Source organism: Rousettus aegyptiacus, unplaced genomic scaffold (genome assembly GCF_014176215.1).
Source record: "Rousettus aegyptiacus isolate mRouAeg1 unplaced genomic scaffold, mRouAeg1.p scaffold_m13_p_5, whole genome shotgun sequence".
In the NCBI taxonomy this organism is placed as follows: domain Eukaryota; kingdom Metazoa; phylum Chordata; class Mammalia; order Chiroptera; family Pteropodidae; genus Rousettus; species Rousettus aegyptiacus.
Window position 1 is genome coordinate 9,301,034 of NW_023416308.1, and position 20,303 is coordinate 9,321,336.

At 60.8% G+C, this 20,303-nt stretch overlaps 1 protein-coding gene across 15 annotated transcripts in view; it reads right to left on the reverse strand.

The window, feature by feature from the left end:
* Nucleotides 1–20,303, reverse strand: part of TESC (tescalcin) — a 52,989-nt gene that overhangs the window by 6,584 nt on the left and 26,102 nt on the right. For 9 of the 15 annotated variants that reach the window (XR_004951090.1, XR_004951089.1, XR_004951086.1 and 6 more), the window contains 5 exons: nt 15,258–15,338; nt 9,659–9,798; nt 8,011–8,072; nt 7,805–7,912; nt 3,979–4,026 (listed from right to left, as the gene is read on the reverse strand). Coding sequence is in view for 3 of the 15 variants with exons in the window: in XM_016149496.2 (XP_016004982.2) it covers nt 3,979–4,026; nt 7,805–7,912; nt 8,011–8,072; nt 9,659–9,798; nt 15,258–15,338 (439 nt within the window). In the remaining 12 variants the exon portion in view is untranslated. Of the gene's footprint in view, nt 1–1,974; nt 2,257–3,978; nt 4,027–7,804; nt 7,913–8,005; nt 8,073–8,170; nt 8,382–9,658; nt 9,799–15,257; nt 15,339–20,303 lie in introns of those variants that run through there. The other 6 variants (XM_036221770.1, XM_016149502.2, XR_001597479.2 and 3 more) reach the window with 5 other exon arrangements.

The following is a 20,303-nucleotide window of genomic DNA, read 5'->3' on the forward strand; positions in this document are numbered from 1 at the left end:
TATAAAAACACTTTGCATTAATGAACTGCCTTTGTCGAGAAGAACAAAATTAAGCCGGGAGAGGCCTTGCCAGTGATCCTGCTGCTCAGCGACACTGGCAGGGGGCGGGGGCACCTCATGGGAGGGGCGAGGCGTGTGAGGGGAGGCACAGGCCTCAAGGCTGCGAGGCTGTCGCTGGGGATGCTTCCCGGGCGAGAGCTGACGAGCACCAGACTCCCCCACACCAGGCTGTCCGGTGACTCGCTGGAGTCCTCCTGCTGGCAGCCAGGAGACCCAAGGGCACAAGCAGACCGCTCCCCAGCAGCGCGGGAGGCCGGAGCGGGGAGGGAGATCCACCCTGCCGCCCCCCGAGACCGCCTGGGTGTCTGCGTTCTGGTTTTCAGGGCCGGCCTCCCCCACGAAGGGGCAGGAAGCAGGGGCCTTCGTCCCTGACCCACCTCACTCAATGTCTACACGTCGGTGCTAGTGCAAGCAGCCGCATTCTGAAAGTGACTTCAGACCACCCTCGTCACTCACCCAGAGGTCGGGCCACGCAGCCTCCGGCCGCGCGTCTGCCGGCATCGGGGAGAGTGGAGGCCACAGTGTGCCTCGTGAGACCGTGGTGGCGTGGTCCAGGCCAGCACTCCCCAGGCACGGCTGGGTCGAGGGGCCCCGGCCTCAGCCTCCACGTGTCCTGGCGACAGGCGGTGGGCACGCGCCTCCCATCGGCCTTCTGGCCGACCGACGAGGACTTCACGAGCTCCGTGCTCGCCAAGTCCCGCCCCCCCCCGTCACTGTCCCCTTTAACGCACCTCACTGCTCTGTTTGGGGTTTTAAGTGTAAATACCGACAGTAACCTCATCCAAAGCAAGTATCTGCTGCTCTGTGCACGAAACAGCCCTGGAGAGAGGTGGGAGAAAGGGGCCAACGTGGTCGCCCCGGGAGGGGAGGCGGGGCCGGGCCAAGGGGACGCCACCTGTCTGTGCCCATTACGGACTGAACCCCGGTGTGCGGCTGCGACAAAACTGACATGAAGCATGCTTGGTATCAAGACTACGAATTAAAAATTGGAGAATGCAAATAACGGCAGTTGCCAGTTCTTGGCAGAACTTTCTTCGAAGCCTAGCACGGTGCCTCCCAGTGAGCGTCGATAAAGGAACCGAGCACGTCAGAAACGTGACAACCTGGAGGCGGCCGGGATGTAAAGAGCGACCAGCTACCACGGGCACGGACGGCTGCGCTGCACCCAGTGCCATCAGGACCGAGCCCCGGGGGAGTCGCGGGTGATCTCAGGGCCATGGAGAACCGGCTGTGCACACTCCACAGGTGCCGGCCAGCCCCCTGCCGGCTCGCGAGCCACGGCCACCCGCTGAGATGAACCGCCCTTGCGTCCATGACCCCCGCCCTGGCCTCTGCCAGTGCCTGAATCGGATGCTGACCACGGGGTTGTGGGAGATGCTTACCTCGGGCACTCACCTTCACTGCTGTGCCTGGTCTCTATCGCTGTTCTGACGCCGGGGACTGTCCGCGCTGGGCCCTGCAGCTGGCCCCCATCCTGACCAAGCAGTGGCACGCCCAGCCGGAGCACCTGGAGGCGGCCGGCCAGGCCTTGAATGCCAGCGCCCCCAGCACCGCTGCGGCCAGCTCAGGGGGGGCCCTGCAGCTGGCACGTGCAGTCAGGACAATGAGGAACCCCACCCCCCAACCAAGTCCCTGCCCCCACAGGGCAAGGACCTGCTTGTCCTTACGTTACTGCCTCAGATCAAGAGGGCAGGTGAATTTTCCCAGCACCTGTACAGGGAAAACGGCAGATACTTTGCTGAAATAAACCACGATCAAACACAAAGCAAAACAAAGCAAAGCAAAACAAAAAAACCCCTCTCTCCTGAACCAGCCTTTGAAAAGGCGTCAGCTGCTGCTTGCTCCCCAGACTCGGCTCGTGCCACCAAATGGCCCGGCCACTTGCGTGGACGTGAGGAACAGACAGGAGCCACGTTCATTAACAAACCCTCTTCCTTTTTTATTAGAGATAAAAACAGCAAAGTCCCGCACACCACACCCTGTGGGAAACGAGAGGAGTGGAGGAGTGTTGACTATTTACAGGAGCCTCAGCGAAGGGCCCCGGGGGTCGTGGAGATGCTGCCCAGTGCAGAGGCGGGGTCTCCTGGAGGGAGGGGCGGGGGTGGGGGAGGGCGCAGGTCAGTGGCAAAGGGCGATGGTTTCCATGTTAAGAAAGCGGACGTGCATCTTGGTCTCGATGTCTATCCCCTGCCAGATCTGGAATGGACGGAGCAGCGTGAGGGCCTCGCACTGACCGCCCAGGTCCTGGACCCTCCCACCCCGCCCCCCACCCCCGCCACCAACGGAGAGGCGCCAGGTGGGGAGTCCCAGTGGGCTGCGAGCTAAGCCAGGAAGAGGAACTTCCATCTGCCTGTGTGCTGGTTCATTCGGCTCTGACATTTGAATCCTGAGATTGTCACCGCAAGTTATTATTAAGTACTGAATCCGAGCTCTTAGCTCCAAGTCATCTGAACCCCGCCCACCGCCTCGGGCTCTGTGATTTCCATGCATTCCTTAACCCACCACCTTATGCTCCTGTCACCAGTAAAATGCCGAGGCCCCCACCTGTGCTGCCCGTGGCACGGTGGGAGGCTCAGATGGAATCGTCCTCAGACGTGGTCTGTAAACCGTTAAGGACTGCGCAATTGTTTCATGAAGCCATTGCCGTCAATGAAAAGGTCACAGCCGTTTGGTCTTCACGACCTGTGCTCTGCGTGGACGAGCTCACACCCAGGAAAAGTAATTTCCACCCAACGACCATGTCCGCCGCCACATACCCGGCACTGCCGTCACAGTCCATCCTGACCAGGGCCCCAGCCCAGGGGACATCGAGGCTACCAGACCCCATCTGCCGCCCTACAAGGCTCCACCACTCCCGGGTCTGCCAGCTTCTTGGCCACTCAGGGCCCAAAAGGGCCACAGCCAGAGACGGCGGGAAGGACGCCAGCAGGAACGGAGTGGGGAGCCGTGGCTCTCCCTGCTTCTCTGTGAGAACTTCAGACGCTCCGGCTGTCACCCGCAGCACCTCCGGGGACAGCCACAGGCGGGAAACGGGGAAACCAAAGCAGCGGGGAGGCCTTAGTGCGGGTCTTGCCGCCGTCACAGCCACGGTCCCCAGGTGCTTGCCAGCCTCACGCCTGTTCTGGGTGTGGTGTGAGGACACAACGAAAACAGATCTGGTTCCAGGTGACGCTCTGACCCGTTGCGTGGACAGGATGTTCCAGGGAAAGAGACCCGGACACCCAGGATGGTTTCTGCCCCTGGCGGAGCTTGGTAGGGAGAGGCTCTGGCCACCGGGAGAGCTGTGCCAGGTGGCCCCGCGCCAGGCTCAGCCCCGACTGTCTTCCGTAACTGCCGGAGAAAACTTGGGGACACCACGGCTGGGGTTCTAGGGCCAGAGTGCCAGGCAGAGGGCACGGGGGGCTTGTCTCCCTGCAGCAGGGTGCCTGCCTCTTGGAGCAGTGACGGGTCCCAGTTCCCAGCCTGGGACGCGTTTTCGACAGCAAAGGCACAGCGAGACCTGCACGTCCACTAGAGGGGGCTGGAGAGCCCGCCAGGGGAGGCGAGTGGAGCGGGAGGAAAGCCAGGAGAATCGTACTCATCGGCTCCAGGGAGTGTGCTGCTCAAGAAGCCAGTGCTTGGACAGGCATAGAACATTCTAGAACCCAGCTTCCGGCGGGGATTGCTTCTGAGAAGGGGTATATGGGAGAGAAACGGAGTTTTCATCGTACGCCCTTTTGTCCTGCTTAAATGGTTTCGACCACGTGGGAGTATTTTTCAATAAAAATGGGTAAAACCAGTTTGAAATCGTGTTCAAGGCCGTGTCCAGGCGTGACCTCTTTCTGCGGAGATGCCGGCCTCCTCCTGGCCAGCCGGCTGCCCCTGGAGCCCCCGCACGGCCGCACACCAGCACCACCCCCTCTTCTCCCAGACACCCACCTTCAGGAAGTCGTCGAAGGTGATGCCCTCGTACACCTGATCAGGCTCCTGGGGACAGAGCACAGGGCAGGGTGAGTGGGTTCTGCCAGGAGACGCCCCGCCCCCCACCCGCCACTCCAGAACACAGGTGGTTGGGCCTGTTTAGCCCACGGTCACAGAGGGGATCACTCTGGATCACACCCAGCTCGAGGCCAGTCACCCTGGGCTCCAATGTCCGCTTCGCTGGCGAGAGGGAGGGAGGAGAGGCGGGGACAGGGTCACTGGGCCCCATGCAGGCCTCCCGGAAAGGGAGGGGGCGGGCACGGAGGCACAGGGCTCTCCTTCCCCGCGCGGCCACCTCTCCGCCGGTTCACGGCAGCACGGCCACCAGCAGGTGAAGGCTTCCTGTGGTTTCCTGGTCCTGCCTTATCGCGCGAGCCTTGATAAGAACCAGTTCGAGGCGAACCTGAGTCACGGACCACTGGGGAAGGGGTCAGAGGGAAAGGGCTGGCCTGTGTGCCCAGTGAGTCACTGATAGCGTCTGGCCACGGGGCCCCTCCCCTGCCCCGCAGCTGGCGGTGCCAGCCTGCGCCTGTCTTTCCCGCTCCGAGCACGCAGGGACCTTGCGAGGCAGTAAGTGGGGCTCCTGCCCCTTTTGCTGCTGCTGTCCGGCTCTGGCACAAGCAAGTCTCCAGACACATCCCCCTCCCGCAGTCCCCTTTGTGACGGTTAAAGCCCAGCTGACATCAGTGCCCGTCAATCCGACAGCAGCTAAATAAACCCGTCGTCTATGGCATCGATCACCAAGCAGCCATTAAGGAGGAGACGCGCTACACGGGGCCAGGACATGCACACAGTGGAAAAAACCGACACGAACGAGGAGCAGAGAGATGTCCGCGGACCGGCGCGTGGGGCCGTGCGGGGTCAGCGGGGGACGGGGAAACGCCAGGGCCGCGCAGCTCCATCGCGTGGCAATCGGAACGGAAAGCCTGGCCGGTGGACTCCGGAGCAGATGCATGTCTTTTAGAAAATAATGTATCGGGGAGAAGACCCATCCAGGGTGGCTCTCTTCAGGGAGCAAGACAGGGGTCGAGGGGCGAAGGGCAAGAAAAGGCACCTCTCTCGGTGCCTCCTCGGATGCCGAGCCGACGACGTGTTTACGGAACAGCAGTGGCATGCGAGGCACGTGCGAAGTGTTTGCTGCGCTGTGCCCAGGGCCTTGGAAATGCTGTTTACCGCTGACTGGTGCAGACCTCCCGAGCTGGGCCCGCGCTCTCTCAGGCCGGCCTTATGGGTCAGGCCCTGGGGCAGAGGCGGGGCTGCCTGTGCCTCCCGGAGCAGCAGAGCTGTCTGCGTGAGGGACAGACTCCACCCCTGTGGATGCCTCCTCATGCTTTCATACCGAAAACCAATCATAAATGCAGTCAGTGCTGAGATACCTGGGCCGGCCCTGTCCCTAGGGCTCCCTGCCCTGCCCGCCCATGGGCACAGGGAGAAGGGGACCCCCCCAGTTCCTGCAAAGGGAGCTAACTCTAGACAAGGCCCCGCTGGCCCCAGCTCGGGGCTGGAGGGTTGGCACCTGCTGGAAGTTAGGAGGGCTGAGGGGTTCGGGGAAGCGCCCCAAGCTGAGACCCCAGACCCCAGCCAGGCAGCCCCCACCTGAAGCCACAAGAAGACTTTCCAGAGAGAGAAAGAGAGAGAGAGAGCACTCTAGAAAGAAATCACTGCCTCAGTCGATAAGTGGCTTTGGAAGTCCATTAAGGTGGACGCGATGGCTCCTTTGTGGCAGTCGGGGTAGGAACAAGCGTCCTCAGGGGCCGCCGGGTGGTATCGAACTGGCTTAGCTGCCCCTCGCCTCCCGCCCACGCGCGCGCGTGTGTGCACACACGGCTCGTCCGTTTCTCGGGGCCGAGGATGATGCGAGAAAATACTCTAAGAGCACACAGGCTCCATAAGTCAAGACGGCCACTCGGGAGGGACACGTAGCCGGGAAGTCCCGGCATCGGCTCCGAAATGCCTGGGCTTCTGAGGTTTGTGCAGAATTTATGCATGTGAGCAGCTGCCAACGATTTAACTACAGCAAATTAAGAAAACTGTCGCCAACTGAAACTAGAGCGGGACAGGGAGCAATTAAAGAAGGAGAGTGTAATTGAATCAAATGGGGATTTGGCTCGAGGACTGGCGGGGGCTCCCCATCGAGGTCACGGCCCTTTCTGCGGTGGTTAACTTGCTGCGTGGGGCGGTTTCGCCAAAGCCAGCAGCAGCCTCCCCCTGGGCCTGCGACGCAGACAGATTAAAATAGAGGCTGATAACATGACCAACATGACCACAGCCCTCACCCCTGGGGGCAAGCCCTGGCCTGCCCTGGTCACAGGCTTGGGGCTCAGACAGCAGGTTCCAGCAGGAAAACACCCCTCCATTCGGGCTGCGGTGAACCCAAAGTCCTAAAGCTGTCTGGAGTCACAGCCACTTTCAAAACACAGGGGCAGAGAGGGGGACGGCCTCAGAGCGACCACCCGAAACCCATCGAGACTGTCACATGCCTGCCCCCCGGGGGCGCAGAGCCAGTGTTTAGGGCTGCATGGGTGAGACCCCGCCCGCCCCACAGGAGGGAGTCCGCGAAGCACAGTAAAGATCATTCGCCCCTGAACTCCAGAAAATTCTTCAGGTCCCTGAGCCTTTGTTTCCCCACCAGTAAGACAAGGCTAGAAATCCATGAAATGATTGAAACAGGCATGAAGTACCTAGCACAGAGCCCGCACACGCTGTACGATCACCTGGCCTGCCCGGCGCGTCCGGCGGGCGGGGGTGGGGTGACCTGCAGGGGACTCTGCACATCCGCTCGTACAAAGTGCCGACCGTCACTCAGCACTTTCTCCAACTCTCCGGTTCAACGGTTCTTCACGCGGGGACGATCCTGCCCCCTCCGCCCAGGGACAACGGGCAATGTCTGGAGACATCTGGGGTTGTCCCAACCCAGAAGGTGCGGCTGGCGCCTAGTGAGTGGGTCGAGGCTGGAGCTGCCGCTCGACGGCGCCCGGGGCGCCCTGCCAGACAGCTGTGGGGCCCTTGTGTGGGCAGAGCCGGCTGGGGTGACCGAGCCCTGGCTGTCCACGCGCATCACGGCGGCTCTGTCTGACAGACGGCCCGGCCACGTCCGCTCCACTGTGACCCTGGTCGTCACGTGTGCTCGTGCCGCCGGCCCGCCTCCCGCATCCCAGCTCTAGCCCCGTCCCTCCCTCGGCCGGCAGCTCGGGCGGGGGGGGGGGGGGGGGCGGCCTCAGCAGGGCCCGTTCTAATCCCCTCACGTCTCCGCTGGGGCTGGGGCGGCCGGGGCTCGAGGGGCTTCCGCCCCCCACGGTCTCCAAGCTCCAAGGCGAGCTCCTTCCTGTTTCATCGACAGGCACCTCCTTCGACAGGCACCTCCTTCCCCGCCCCCACACACGCACTCTGAGCGTCTCAGGACCCCGACCAGGGGCCCCAAGGAAGAGCTCCCTGCCTCAGGCCACAAATCCCCTCCAAGCCACTCATGAATAAGTAAAGTGAGCCTGTGCCGAATGCTGACCAGCCTGTCGCCATGCCCGGCGCTGCCCATGGGCCCAGTAGGCTACACAGCTGGTTGTCAGGCCCCGAAGCCTGGCCTCCCCGGCCTGGTACGGCTCTCCATGGGCTGGGACCTCCGGGGGGTCTCCAGGAGGGGTCAGAAAAGCAGGACATGTATGGCCTCTGTCCTCTGGGGCCTTCCAGAAATGGGCTACGACCAGGGCCAGGCTGGGCAGGAGTCGGTGGGGGACGGGGTTCTGGGATGTCCCCTGCAGCAGGGAAGTGGGGATGGGGGGGTACTCACCATCTGCCCCACGCAGACGCTGGCCGCCTCCATCATGGCCCCGTCGGCGATGGAGCGAGCCGACTCCTTCTCGATGTGCGGGTTCCCGGAGAGCAGCTCCTCCACCACCTGCCGGCGGGGCAGACGCACGGTGAGCGCGGGCCTCCCTCAGGGCCGCGGGGTGGGGAGGCGCCAGGCGCCCTGGCCGGGCGAGGAGCATACTTTACATTTCGGTATTCTTCCAGGGTGATGCGGCCGTCACTGTCCGAGTCGTACATGTGAAACAGAACTGTGGGGTGGGGGGCAGCGGGGAGAGGGGCTCCGTCAGAGAGGCGGGCGGGGTGCCTGGCGCCCCCGCACCCCAGCCTTCTCTGCTCGGAAATCTACCTCACACTGAGCCAAGCCATGGTGGTCAAGGGCAAAGGCCACGAAGCAGACTGGCCACCTGCAGGTGGGTGACCTTGGGCAAGCAGCCTCGCTTCTCTGGGCTTCGGTTTCCTCGTCTATGGAATGGGAATGCCGACATATCTCCCCCGTGGTAGAGCGAGGTATCTGTGGGTGACGGCTGCCGGGTGAGGGCCCCAGACCGCCTGGCACGCTGTGAGTGTGCACGACGTGACAGCTTCGTTGACGTGAAGCCAGCTCGGTGTCACGTCACAGCACTGTCCTGATGAAGCCCAGGGTGGCCAGCGCCATGGCCCTGGGGCAGGTCCTGGGCCTCCAGCCCAGAAGCCGGCTGATCTACGCTTCCCCTAACGGGCACGAGGGGCGTTAGGACCCCCTCTGGTCATTCCACCCTGGGTGACATCCACTCTGTTCCTTTGCTGCCTTCGCTCAGCACCCCGCCGCTAACAGAGGCCCGGACGTGCAGGGAGGCAGCCTCTCCACGCCCTCGAGCTCACAAACTCCCCGGCGCGGGCACTTGTCCAGCCCTGACCAGAGGCCTGAGCTGTGCAAAGTGCCGCAGACGTCCTCCCTCTCCTCTCCCGATGGGCTGCCCTGAGCCCGTGTCTCACACAGGGCTATCGCAGCTCAGAGGAGCCAAGGCGTTCGCCCACGGCCACCCTGTGAAGCGAGGGGAAGCCGGGGGACTGGACCCGAGTCTGTCTGATTCCACGACCCCCGCGCCCCCAGATCTGGCCCTGCCTTGGTCTGGAGCCCACAGGACAGCCCCGGGACACCCGGCTGGCGCAGTTCCCACCAGCCCTCACCCAGTCCGGAGCCAAACGCAGCCCGGCCCGCATTTTCGTTTTCCTGCTGATCAGTCTGCCTCGGGGGGAAGTCGAGAGGGATGTCAGGAGTCATGGGAAAGTCCCCGGGGAAGGGAGATGTGACGCCAGGCACCCTGGGTCCCTGCGCCGCTGGCTGGCCCGGATCACAGCCGAGCATGCTCCACGGCCCGGAGCAGCTCCCCCGAGGCCCGCGGAGGCCATCCTGCAGACCCGTGCACCGCGGCAGCTCGTGGGCGAGGGCAGCAACAAGCTTTCAGGGGCCACCTCCTGCGCCCCAAGGACTCTGCCTGTGGCATCTCGCCGAGCCTCAGAGCCAGCTGCGGTTCACAGCCAGCAGCCCTACATTCCCGTTCAAGGTCACACGGCCGCTTAGCAGAAGGGACCGGACTGGAACCTGGGTCTGCGTGAACCGAGGGTCTTATTCTCTCTCTTCGCACATGACCTACGACCCCCTCCTATCCCCAGAAAACCGCCAAGCACTGAGGGGTGCTTGTGAGGCTGCCACCAGGGGGCACCTTAGCGGGAGACACACGAGCAGTGTCCCCTAGAGGGGCTGTAACTGGGTCCCCTGACCCTCCCCTCCCGTGCCCGCCCCACCCCCCTGCTGCGGACTAAGGGTTGGGGGGCGGGGGGCGGCACGCACATCTCAGCTTCTCTTTCCGGCACAGCTGCACCTGCTCTTCATCCATGGTGGTGTCGATGGGCCGGAAGTAGGCCATGATGGTCAGGAAGTCCTCGAAGTTGATCTCGTCGGCCAGGCCGCTGGGCCCCTTGCGAAGGTTCCTTTGGGAGTGGCGAGAAGTGTTGGAAATGGATTAACTGGGTCTTGTCATTTCACTACCGACAGCTCGGAGAGCTCGGCCCTTTGGGGCCCACGGCCCACGACAGCTGTCCGAGCCGTGGGTTCCATTTCCCACTCCTGTGCTCATGGGGGCCCACAGAGGTGGGCACTCGGACCAGGGGACACCCAGGCACCGAGTGATCTGGTCACTCTCCAAGGTCCCTGACCCTTTCCTTTAGATCGGGGTAGGCCACATCCCCCCTGCCCCCCGTTTTTCACTTTAAATGGTTGCAAAAATGGGGGAAAACTCCAAAAGAATAATAATAGCATTTCCAACAAGTGAAAATTCCACGAAATTCAAGTTTCGGTGTCCGTAATGTTATCGGCACATAGCCAGGCCCGTTCATTTACATATCATGTGTGGGTGCTTTCATACTACGAAAGCTGAGTGGAGCACTTGTGAGAGACCATGAGACCATGTGGCTCACGAAGCCTTAAAATATTTATCCTCTGGCCCTTTCACGGAAAAAGCTTGCTGACTCCGGCTCTCCACCAGCTGTTTGAAACTCCAGGGCAGCGATCCACGGCAAACAGGTCTGAGTAATGTTTACTACCAAAGTGCAAAGCTCACCAATGAGTTCGGGTTTGTTTTTTTAACAAACATGGGCAGGTTTGAGGTTGTCTCTATCGATGGGCTTTTTCTGAAGGGGCCAGAGAGGGCTGGTTCCAGGCGGGACCCAGGGAGCATGCGCGATGTTGGGCCTGCCCTGCGCCCGGCACAGTGCCTGGCACACGGCAGGGGCTCAGCACAAGGGTACCGCTGTTGAGACAACAGTTTGGAGACGACCCCGACCAAGCAAACACTGGCTCCTGACCTGCTGCTGCCAGAGTCGCGTCAGTAACTGACCTTAAACCGTGACAGTCTGATGGCTGCTGGGGCAGGCTGCCATCGGGCTGACGGGCTGAGGGCTCCCCGCCCTCACCCTGCGTCCTTGCAAAGGGGCAGCTCTCCAGCCGGCCCAGGATGACTGACAGTTAAGGCTTAGTGCGTAAAAGTCACGTGGCTGCCATCTGGATCACGGCTACCTCGGTTTAAAGGAGCGCGTTTGTGGTTCTCTCTTGAGGGTCCATCTATTCTTTTCCAGATACCAACTGCCCCTTAGGGATGCACCACACGTCACCGTTTCCAGATTTTCCCAGCCCCAATTTTCCATTCCGGGAGGTTTTCCAGAAAGAGGTGGACCCCAAGCCCGGAATAGGGAAGGTGGATCGTGGAGCCGCAAATCTGAGAGATGAGGCGAGATGCTCCCTCAGGCGCAGCAAGCCCCGTCTTTGAGCGTTTTTCTCCATCTCCCCTTAAATCTTCTACCTCATTAAGCTCCCCTCGCTTCCTCCCAAACAGATCCTCGAAGTTCCTGCTGTCAGGTCAGGGGCACAGACCAAATTTTCAGGGCATAAAAATAGCCCCTGGAATTATCGGGCTCCTCAGAGGCGCTGTGGATGGCTCGCGTGCCCTTCCCACGTGGTCGGGGCTGAGGCAGGAGGAAGGAAGATTAGCTTTGGGGAAGATGTGATCAGCCTGAGAAGGCGGGCCACGTGTCCTTCTCAGAGAAGGTCGAGACCCAGGCTGCTTTGCCGTCGGGGCCCGATTCCAGGAGTGGGGTCCCCGGGAGGTCCACGGGGGACAACGCCACGGTCTCTGAAGGGGACGAGAGTGCACACACTGCAGAAACCCAGACCAGGCACCTGGAGCCAGGCCCGCCTGCTCTCCGCCCCCCTTTCCGTAATGGGGCCCCCGAGGCCACGGTCGGTGGATGGAGGAAGGGGGGGGCTCCATCTGGATCTGCAATCCAGCTCTAGAACAGGGCGGCTCTCGTTCTTATGGCAAAGATGCTGATTCACAGCGACATCTTCCCCTTGCTTAACTTCCCGATGATCCTGTAAGGAACGGAGCTCCTGGAGGTGGGGACAGACCCTGCTCAAACTGTCCTCCGAGCCCCGCACCTCTGTTACTGCCCTGTTCCCGAAGGGTCTCGGGAAGCAAGGCTGACACTGGCATTCCTCGACAAGGAAGTCCCGGCTTTGGCGGCCCTGAGATGCTCCCTCGCCTCCTCATCCGAGCTCACAGGACCAGCCGTGAAGGGTGTACGGGGGTGCAGGCCCTTAGCTGCAGTCCCCGGGGTGTTCTGGGTCCAGGGGGCCTTTCCTTCATCCACCCTCCTCGGTGACCTCCAGGCTGCCTGTCGAGTCACCTGGCGCCTTTTTTTCTCCACACCCACATTCCCTAAGCAGCTACCACGGCTGAGGCCCCAGGGCCCCCGGGGGAGGCTCACACCACGCCCACCCCCTGCCCTGCACCCCTTCCCTGGTCACTGTCTGATGGCCGTTCCTTCCAGGTGGCACCTCACAAGCTGCCCTTGCTGCAGACCCAAGTCCCCTCCACTCCCTTCTTTCCTGGAACCCCCACCAAGGCCTGGTCCAGCCTCCTCCACCCCAAGGGCATCCTCCAAGCCTGAACTCCATGGGAGCCAGACTGTGCTTTGCAAAAATGCAAATCGGACCCTGCACTCCTGTGCTTGACGCCCTTGCAGGGCCCCCGCTCTGGGGTGACCCCCAAGCTCCCGCCTGGTTCCCCAGCCCCACGGCCGAGCCCTTGCCGCCTCTCCTCGGGGGCCCTGCGGGCCTGTTTCAGTGTCCGCCCTCTGGGCCCCCAACTTTCCTCAGCTGACTGACGTCCCGTTCTCCAACCTTCAGGCAGCCAGCCTCCCCGCAGCTGTCCTAACTTCAGACCCTCCCAGAAAGCAGGGGGGTCTGTCCTGCCTCCGGATGCCGCCCCCAAGCCAGGGCAGGCCTTCTTGACCTCCGCCAGAGGGCGGTTTCAGCCCCGGCCCCCTTTCCCACACCCCAAATCCTCCGCAGAGGCAGTGCTCGTGGGCAGCCACCCCCGGACACCGGAATCCCTTCCCGGGAGCTGAAAACACAGCTCCCGCAGGTGACAGCTGTGAGCCAGGTGACAGCAGGTTTTTTTTTTCTTTTCTTAAGAATTACATAGAGTAAAAGGCACACATCTTAAGTTGGAACAGATATAAACCCGCCTGTGAAACCCACCTCCAATGAAGGTACAGAACATTCCTCGGCCGCCCCTGGAGTTGCCTCCTGCCCTTCCGCAGTCTAACCGTTCCGCCCCCCACACGGAGGCAGCGGGGACCCACGTGCAGGCCGTCCAAGGCCTCGGCCCAGCGGAGAGGCAGGGTTTGAGGGTGCTGGGGCCATCGTCCGCTCCTCACCTCCGGGAACCCAGGACTAGGGGAGATGCCGCCCCGACAGCTTTACCCTACACAAGGCTGGGACTCTGAGGTCCGGCAGCCTCACAGCTGACCGGGCGGCTTCTCGGTACACAAGCGCATGCGCACACACACACACACACACACACACTCAGGCACGTACACACACGGACGCGCGCATGCCCTCCTCACATCAGGCACCTTCAAGGCTCTCGTCACTCCTGACCGGCTTCCTGCGATGCCTCCGACTCTCTCCCCCAACAGCCTGTGTCAGCCCCACATCAGGGCCCCCCTCCCGCCCCGGCACCCGGCTCCCTCCCCTCCTGCTCTGGCTCACCGCCCCCCAAAGAGGCTTCCTCAGGCAGAACCAGGATTGAAAAGGAGGTGAGGGTCAGGGCCGCCGAATGCTACTCCACCACTGTGCGACTTCGTAACGCCCGCCCTTGGCAAACATGACAATTTGCTGTGACGATTCCTGGCTCTCTCACCTCCACCTCCAGATCCAGCCTTCCTGGGTGTCTCAAAGCCGCTCACTGCTCTCCACCTCCACTCAGCGGCCCTGCCTCCAGCCTGGGAACCTGCAGTACACACCCCTCCTCCCTCCGGCCTCTGTCTCCTACAATAATACACTGGCAGCCAGGTGACCTCTGCAAACTGCGAACCTGGTTCACGCGCCACGCCCCGCCTTAAAGCCCGCCGGTGCCCCCTCTGCCTCTGCTGCGAGGCTGAAGTCTCCTGCAGGTCTGCGGCTTGCGTGGTGTAGCCCTGCCCTCCCCCACGCCTCCCGCCATGCTCCAGCCAGGCCTTCTCTCCGTCACTCATCCTAGCTACATGCCCTGTGCCGCTGGGCCTTTGCACATGCTGCTCCGTTCTGGAGCACCTTCTCTCCCTGGTTTGGCTTGCTAACTCTTGGTCACTCTCTCCTCCTCAGTTCTCACCCCTACAGGACCTGGAGGAGGGCCTCTGTATCCTCCCCAGGGCAGCCTGAGGACCCCCCATGCCCCACCCCATGAATAGATGAGGCTCAGAGGGACTCGGAGTCTTGCTCCGGCCTCAAATCCTTGGGGCAGCCATAGTTGAGCAGTTCAGGGTTATATCACTTGAAACAGGTGAGGGAAGTCCTCGCCCGCCTATGGCCACAGCAGGCCGGTTCCCTTCCTTCCCCTCCTCCCCATCCTCCCTGTGTGTCCGCGATCTCTGCAGCGATTGAGTCAGGCCCGCCGCCCGGCAGAGCCGCAGACTCAGCCAGTCTCCATCTGGTCACGTGAGCCTTTCAACTCCAACCACACATTGGAGCTCTGGTCTGAGCCCCGGCTCTGGGACGCTGGCCAAGGTGTGCCACTGCTCTGTGCCTCAGTTTCTCTGTCTGTAAGCCGGGGTGATGAGTACAATGACAGCTAACCCAGTGCTGTAGCTCGCACTATCTCAGCGTACACTCTCAGCAATGCCGCGAGGCGGAGGCGATCATTGCCTGTTTCATAGAAAAGGAAACTGAGGTGGCCTCCCGGACAGGCCCCAATGATCGCTGCCTCCTGTATTCAGGCCCCCGGCTCAGACCCCTTTCCAAGTGTGGGGTGTCCTAGTGACTCGCTTCTAATGAAAAGAATACAGCTGAAGTGATGAGATTCCCCTCGTGAGATCAGGTTGCAAAGAGCGACTTCCGTCTCTCTCCCTCCCTCTCATGTGTGAGTGGCCCTAGGGAAAGGCCCCTGAGATACCGTGTGAGTGGCCCTAGGGAGAGGCCCCTGAGATACCGTCTGCCAACAGCCACGTGAGTGAGCTCAGAGGCAGCCTTCCCCGGTCGAGCCTTCAGATGACTACAGCCCCAGCTGAGAACCCAGCGAGTTTGCACCCAGATCCTGGTCCACAGAAACATTGAGACAATACTCATTGCTTTAAACTGCTAAGTTTGGGGGTAATTTGTTACGCAGCCATAGCTAACGAATACAGAGACCTGGCAGGATTGAGCGAGCTGCCCAAAGTCACTTAGCTACAAATCCAGATGTGTCCGACTCAAACCTATGCTCACAGTTCCGACCCAACACAGCCCCCTCCTCTCCTTCGCGTCAGCCGAGGGGCTGTTCTGGGCACACGAGGGCTGTGAGAAATTTCAAGGGCAAAATGCTCCCCCAAAGACAAAGTCACCTGCCATCGGGTGTTCCCGGAAAAGGACCCACCTGTTGTCGAAGAAGGCACGGACGATTTTGGATCGGATCGGGTTGAGCTCCAGGTCAGGGACGTTGTTGAAGTTCTCCTTGCTGGGTTCCCGGAAGGAGAGGCACCGGGAGAAGGGGGAGAAAAGGAAGCAGATGTCAGACAGCACGTTCCCCGAGCTGTATTTTTTATCCCGAGCAGACACTGCGAGAACAGCCCACAGACGAGTCTGGAACGCGCCACGCCCAGCTGCCTCCTCCACTAGCTCTCCGACGGGAGGAGCCGGGAGGATCTGGAGGCTCAAAGATGTTTTGGGGAATCCGATACACGTCCTGGACATTCACCTCCGGGAAAAAAAGCCGCAGGACACAGCAAGAATTGCACCCCATTCCAAGGTCAGAGGCCACTTGAGGCCCATCGCAGACCCCGGGGAGAGACGCCATCCTGCCATCCTGGAAACAAGCAGTAGACGGCCGGCTTGGAGATTCGGAAAACAGTCTGCCAGGTCCTCAGCGCGTGACATGGGGAGTTACCGTGTGACCCAGCAATCCCACTCGCAGGGGTACACCCAGGAGAAACGAAAACATGCGTCCACGTAAAAACATATGCGTGAACGCCACGGCATTATTCATAAATGCCATCACGCAGAACCAACCCGAACATCTGTCAACAGATCACGAGACGATAACAGCCTGGTCACGTGATGGACTATTACTCAGCCATAAAAAGGAATGAAATGTGGATAGAGTGTGCAACACAGGTAAAACCTGGAAACGTTATGCTAGGTGAAGGAAGCCAGACAGAAGAGGCCACAGAGTGTTTGATTCCATTTACATGAACTGTCTAGAACAGGAAACCCCACAGAGACAGAAAGCAGATTAGCGGCCGCCAGGGGCTGCGGGGGTTGGGAGCGATGGCTAAGCGTACAGGTTTCTTTCGGGGATGGTGAAAATGTCTGAAAAATTGACCGTGGGGCTGAATGCGCAACTCAGAAAATACTAAAAGCCACTGAAAAACTAAAAGCCGTCTTAATGGGTGCGCTGAAGGGCACGTGAATGGTATTTCGGTAAAGCTGTTAAGAAAACAAAGATGCTGACTTGGGAGAGCGTGACTCAAACACAGCTGCCCCGTCGCTGGGCACAGGTGTTGCTGGGCTCTCAAGGCTGTGCATTTGCTGGAACGGGGGCAGGTTAGTCCCTTCCCTCCCTGACCTTTCCATATAAGGCCGTCCTTTGTTCTCAGGATCCACTTCCTGCTCCTTTTTTTTGGTCCGCTCCATAAATTTCAAGAGGGAACGGCCTTGGAAAGACACCCAGGGCACAGGCCGGTAAAGTAATCCCAGGGGAACCGGGAGGCACGCCCAGGGGGCGAGGTGGAAGGATGTCTGCTAGTTCAAACCAGGTCCAGGGGTGGGAAGTGGGGGACAGGATATTCTCCAGATTCGGAACTCAAAACTAGAAGACAAACACCATACGATCTCATGTACATGTGGAATCTAAAGAAAAAATAAACAAACAGAAAAAAAAACACACGCGGCTGGCTGCTCCTGCCTCCACCTGACAGCGAGGACCCGGCCCCAGGCTCCTGACTTGGCTCGCCGCTGGCATCCAGCCAAACTCAGAGCCGGCGGCGTCGGGAGACACTAACAGTCTAGGTTCACGAGAGCCCCGTTCTGAAAAGGAGGCCGACTCGGAAAGGCTGGCCAGAGCAAGAACATCGCTCAACCGCAGAAACGGATGCAGGCCCAACTCACGCCTCCCTGTACGCGGACCTCAGAGGCACCGCGCTGAGCACGGGAAGCCGGGCACAGACGCTCACGCAGGGTATGACTTGGGTCCCATGCAGTGTCCACCGTAGCGAAATTCAGAGACAGAAGGCAGATTGGCGGCTGCCAGGGGCTGAGGGGCTGGGGGCGACGGCTAAGAAACGCGGCCTATCTTTCGGGGGTGAAGAAAACGTTCTAAGACCGATTCTACAGTCTAAATGGGCGAATTGTGGAATGTATGAATGATACCTGGATAAAGCTGTTAAAATATTTTCCTAATTTAAAAACAAAAAACAAAACAAAACACGGAGAGTGCCTGCACTATGTCTCCGTTTACGTGAAGAACAAAATGTGCCAACACTTAGACGTGGCTCGACGTCAGGGTGACGCTTGACAGTCTTCGGGGCTGGTGACCAGGAGGGAGCTTGAGGGGGACCCCTGGGGGCAGAGCAGGGCCTGGGGGTGGGGGTCACGGTGTGTTCAGTCTACGGAAGTTCGTCTGTCTCCTGTCACTTTACGCACGGTGTACTCCCCACGGCACTAGCTCGGCCGTCCTCCCCCTTCTCATCAGGCAGAGGTGACCACAGGAGGCCCAGGCCCCCTGGTCGGGGTGCGGTCAGGTCCGAGGGGCCGTGTGGAGCCTGAGAAGGGCCGTCGGGAGAACAGAAAGGAAGCGAGGGGCTGCTCTGTGGTTAGTTAGCACATGAGACCCCGAGCGCTCTCTGGCTTTCACTGGCCAGGGAGTCGTGGCTTCTGCTGTCACTCCCAGCCTCAGTTTCCTCCTCTGGGAATTGGATGCGAAACTACCACTGCCCATATCAAGGGGATGTGAAGTCAAGCACACCCAGGGGCTGGTCAAGCTCTGCCCGCACCGGGCGGGTGGCCCTGGTGAGCCACAGCCACGCCTCGGGGCCCCCAGTTCTTGCCCATAAAATGGGGAGGGTGGGAATACCCGGGTATTACCCTGGTTAACGACAGGATTGCATGAGAGAAACACACGGAAGATACTTAGCCTACTGCCCGACACGCTGAGCTCTTAATTTGAAAGAATAATAACAGCAGTAACTTTCCAAGGTGTCAGGTCGCTTTAAGAGTGCTGCATTATTATCCTATAACATAGGACATATCTCCACCTTAAAGATGGGGAAACCGAGGCAGAGGGGCGCAGAAACTCCCCACTGCTAAGAATGACTTAGCACCACACAGAAAACCAGCGGGAGCAGCCGCTCGTGAGTCAGGGCTGGCTGTCCGGTGCTTGGGGACACTCCCAATTGTTAGCCAACCTCCCCTTTCAACATATCGGGCGCAGGCCTTGTGCCCAGAGCCTGGGAAGGGCTCCTTGCAGTTCACCACCCTATAAATGCTGGTTCTCTCCTCCCCACCTGCACCCGGAAGCTCACTGGGCTGGTTGGACCGGCTCGGCTGGGGGTGTCTGAGCTGTGAGAACAGGCCCTGCTGCTTCACCGGGGGACAGGTCACCGCTCTCAGCAAGGGCTGAGGCCCGCTGGCCTCCACCCTGTGGGGTTGGTTCACTCGTGAGGGCTGCAGGGCACACAGTTCCCTCCTCCGGGGAGCTGGAGCCCTGTGCTCGCAGCTTCTCTGTCACGTCCTGAGGGCTCTCTCTCTCTGTGCCAAGTGCCTCATGAGCACTGCCACGTTTAATCGCCCACACGTGCCCACGATCTGCATTTTACAGGGAAGAAAATGAGGCCCAGACAGGTGCAGCGACTGGGTTGCAGTCCCAGAGCGAGGAGAGGAGCTGCGAATCCAGCTCCGCCCAGCCCGTACACAGCCTCACACTGGCATCTTCCTTCCGGCCATACATTTTTACTGTGAAGGGAGAACAGCAGATCTCCATGGGCGCCTGCTCCCACCCAGCCTTGAGAGGCTCCATCCAGGACCCAGAAAGAAGCAACCAGCCCGCGTGGGAAAGATGAGACTAAAAAAAAAAAAGCCGCCGAGGGCGGGCTGGGTTCTTCCTCAAGCCTCGTGTTGTGGGCTGGTTTCCGGCAGCTTTGCGCCTCAGCTCAACTGCAAAGTTCTCTCTTTGAGGGTTCTGGGCTTGGGGCTGCCCCCAGCCACCACCGGCACATCCTTACCCCAGATCCTCAGCCCAGAAGGAAGTTCAGCCTCCCCGCCAGCCACTGGCCCAGGGCTCCGGGCAGCACGAAGGATGGCCACTGGATCTTCCTCTGCCGGCTGAACCCCCTCCCTGCACTCATCACCGGTTAGCTTTGGACGTTTCCCCATACGGGGCTGTGGGGTATTAAACAGTGCAGGCGCTGGGGCCCCGTGGGGGCTCAGGAAGGAGGAACCGCATCTCAGCTCACTTAGCATGTGTCTTCCCCGGGCAATGCCAAAGCTACTCCACGTGTGGTCCCTGGAGCAGCAGCATCAGCATCACCTGGGAGCTTGCGAGAAACGCAGTGTCTTGGCCAGGCCCCGACCTTCTGCATCCGAACCCGGCTTTAAACAGCATCCCCAGGGAACCCCGGGGCAAGTTAAACGTCTGAAGCGCTGGTCTCTTGACTTCACAGAGCTAGGAATTCCCTCAAGGCACTGGGCACCGTCCCAAGCACATGCCTCAGCACTAAAGGTTTTCTGGCCGGAAACCCCGGTCCCCTGAACCCCAGGCAAATGCCTCTTCCAAAAGCCGGACGGCGACACCCATCATTCCTCCGCGTCACGCGCTCTCTCCGCATGGAACTGCCCACGCCTGGTCCCGCCTGCCCTCCCGACACCTGCCTGTAATTATGACAGTGGGAAGGGCACGTCTTCCAGCACCTCGCACGTGCCAGGCTCTGTCCCAGTGCCGGCTTCTGCAGTGACCAGGACACACCCCCCCTCCTGGGGTTCTAGTGGGAAGACGAGAGAGACAGAAAACGGAGCATCTCGGGCAGCAACGCGTCCTTTGCAGGCAAACTGAGCTCGGACGGGACAGAGACTGCAGGGCGCTGGGGAACGTGTCCGGTCGGGGCGGCGGGGGGAGAGAGGTCGGACAAGCCTTCACGGAAAGACGACACAGGAGCAGAGACCTGAAGGAGGCGAGTCCTCAGCCCTGGGGGGGGGGGACACTCGGCATTTTCAGTGGTCATGCAGGGAGAGGGTGCCACCGGCGTCTGGCGAGTAGGCCAGGGATGCTGCTTGACACCCTACACATGCGCGACAACCCCTCCCCCGCCACCACCCCGTGTGACAACCCCGAGTGCCCTGCCCAGGGAGAGGCATTCTAGAAAGGTGGAGTGGTGGCTGCTGGCGTTCTGAGGTGGGAACGGCAAGACTGTCCACGCGGCTGGAGCAGACG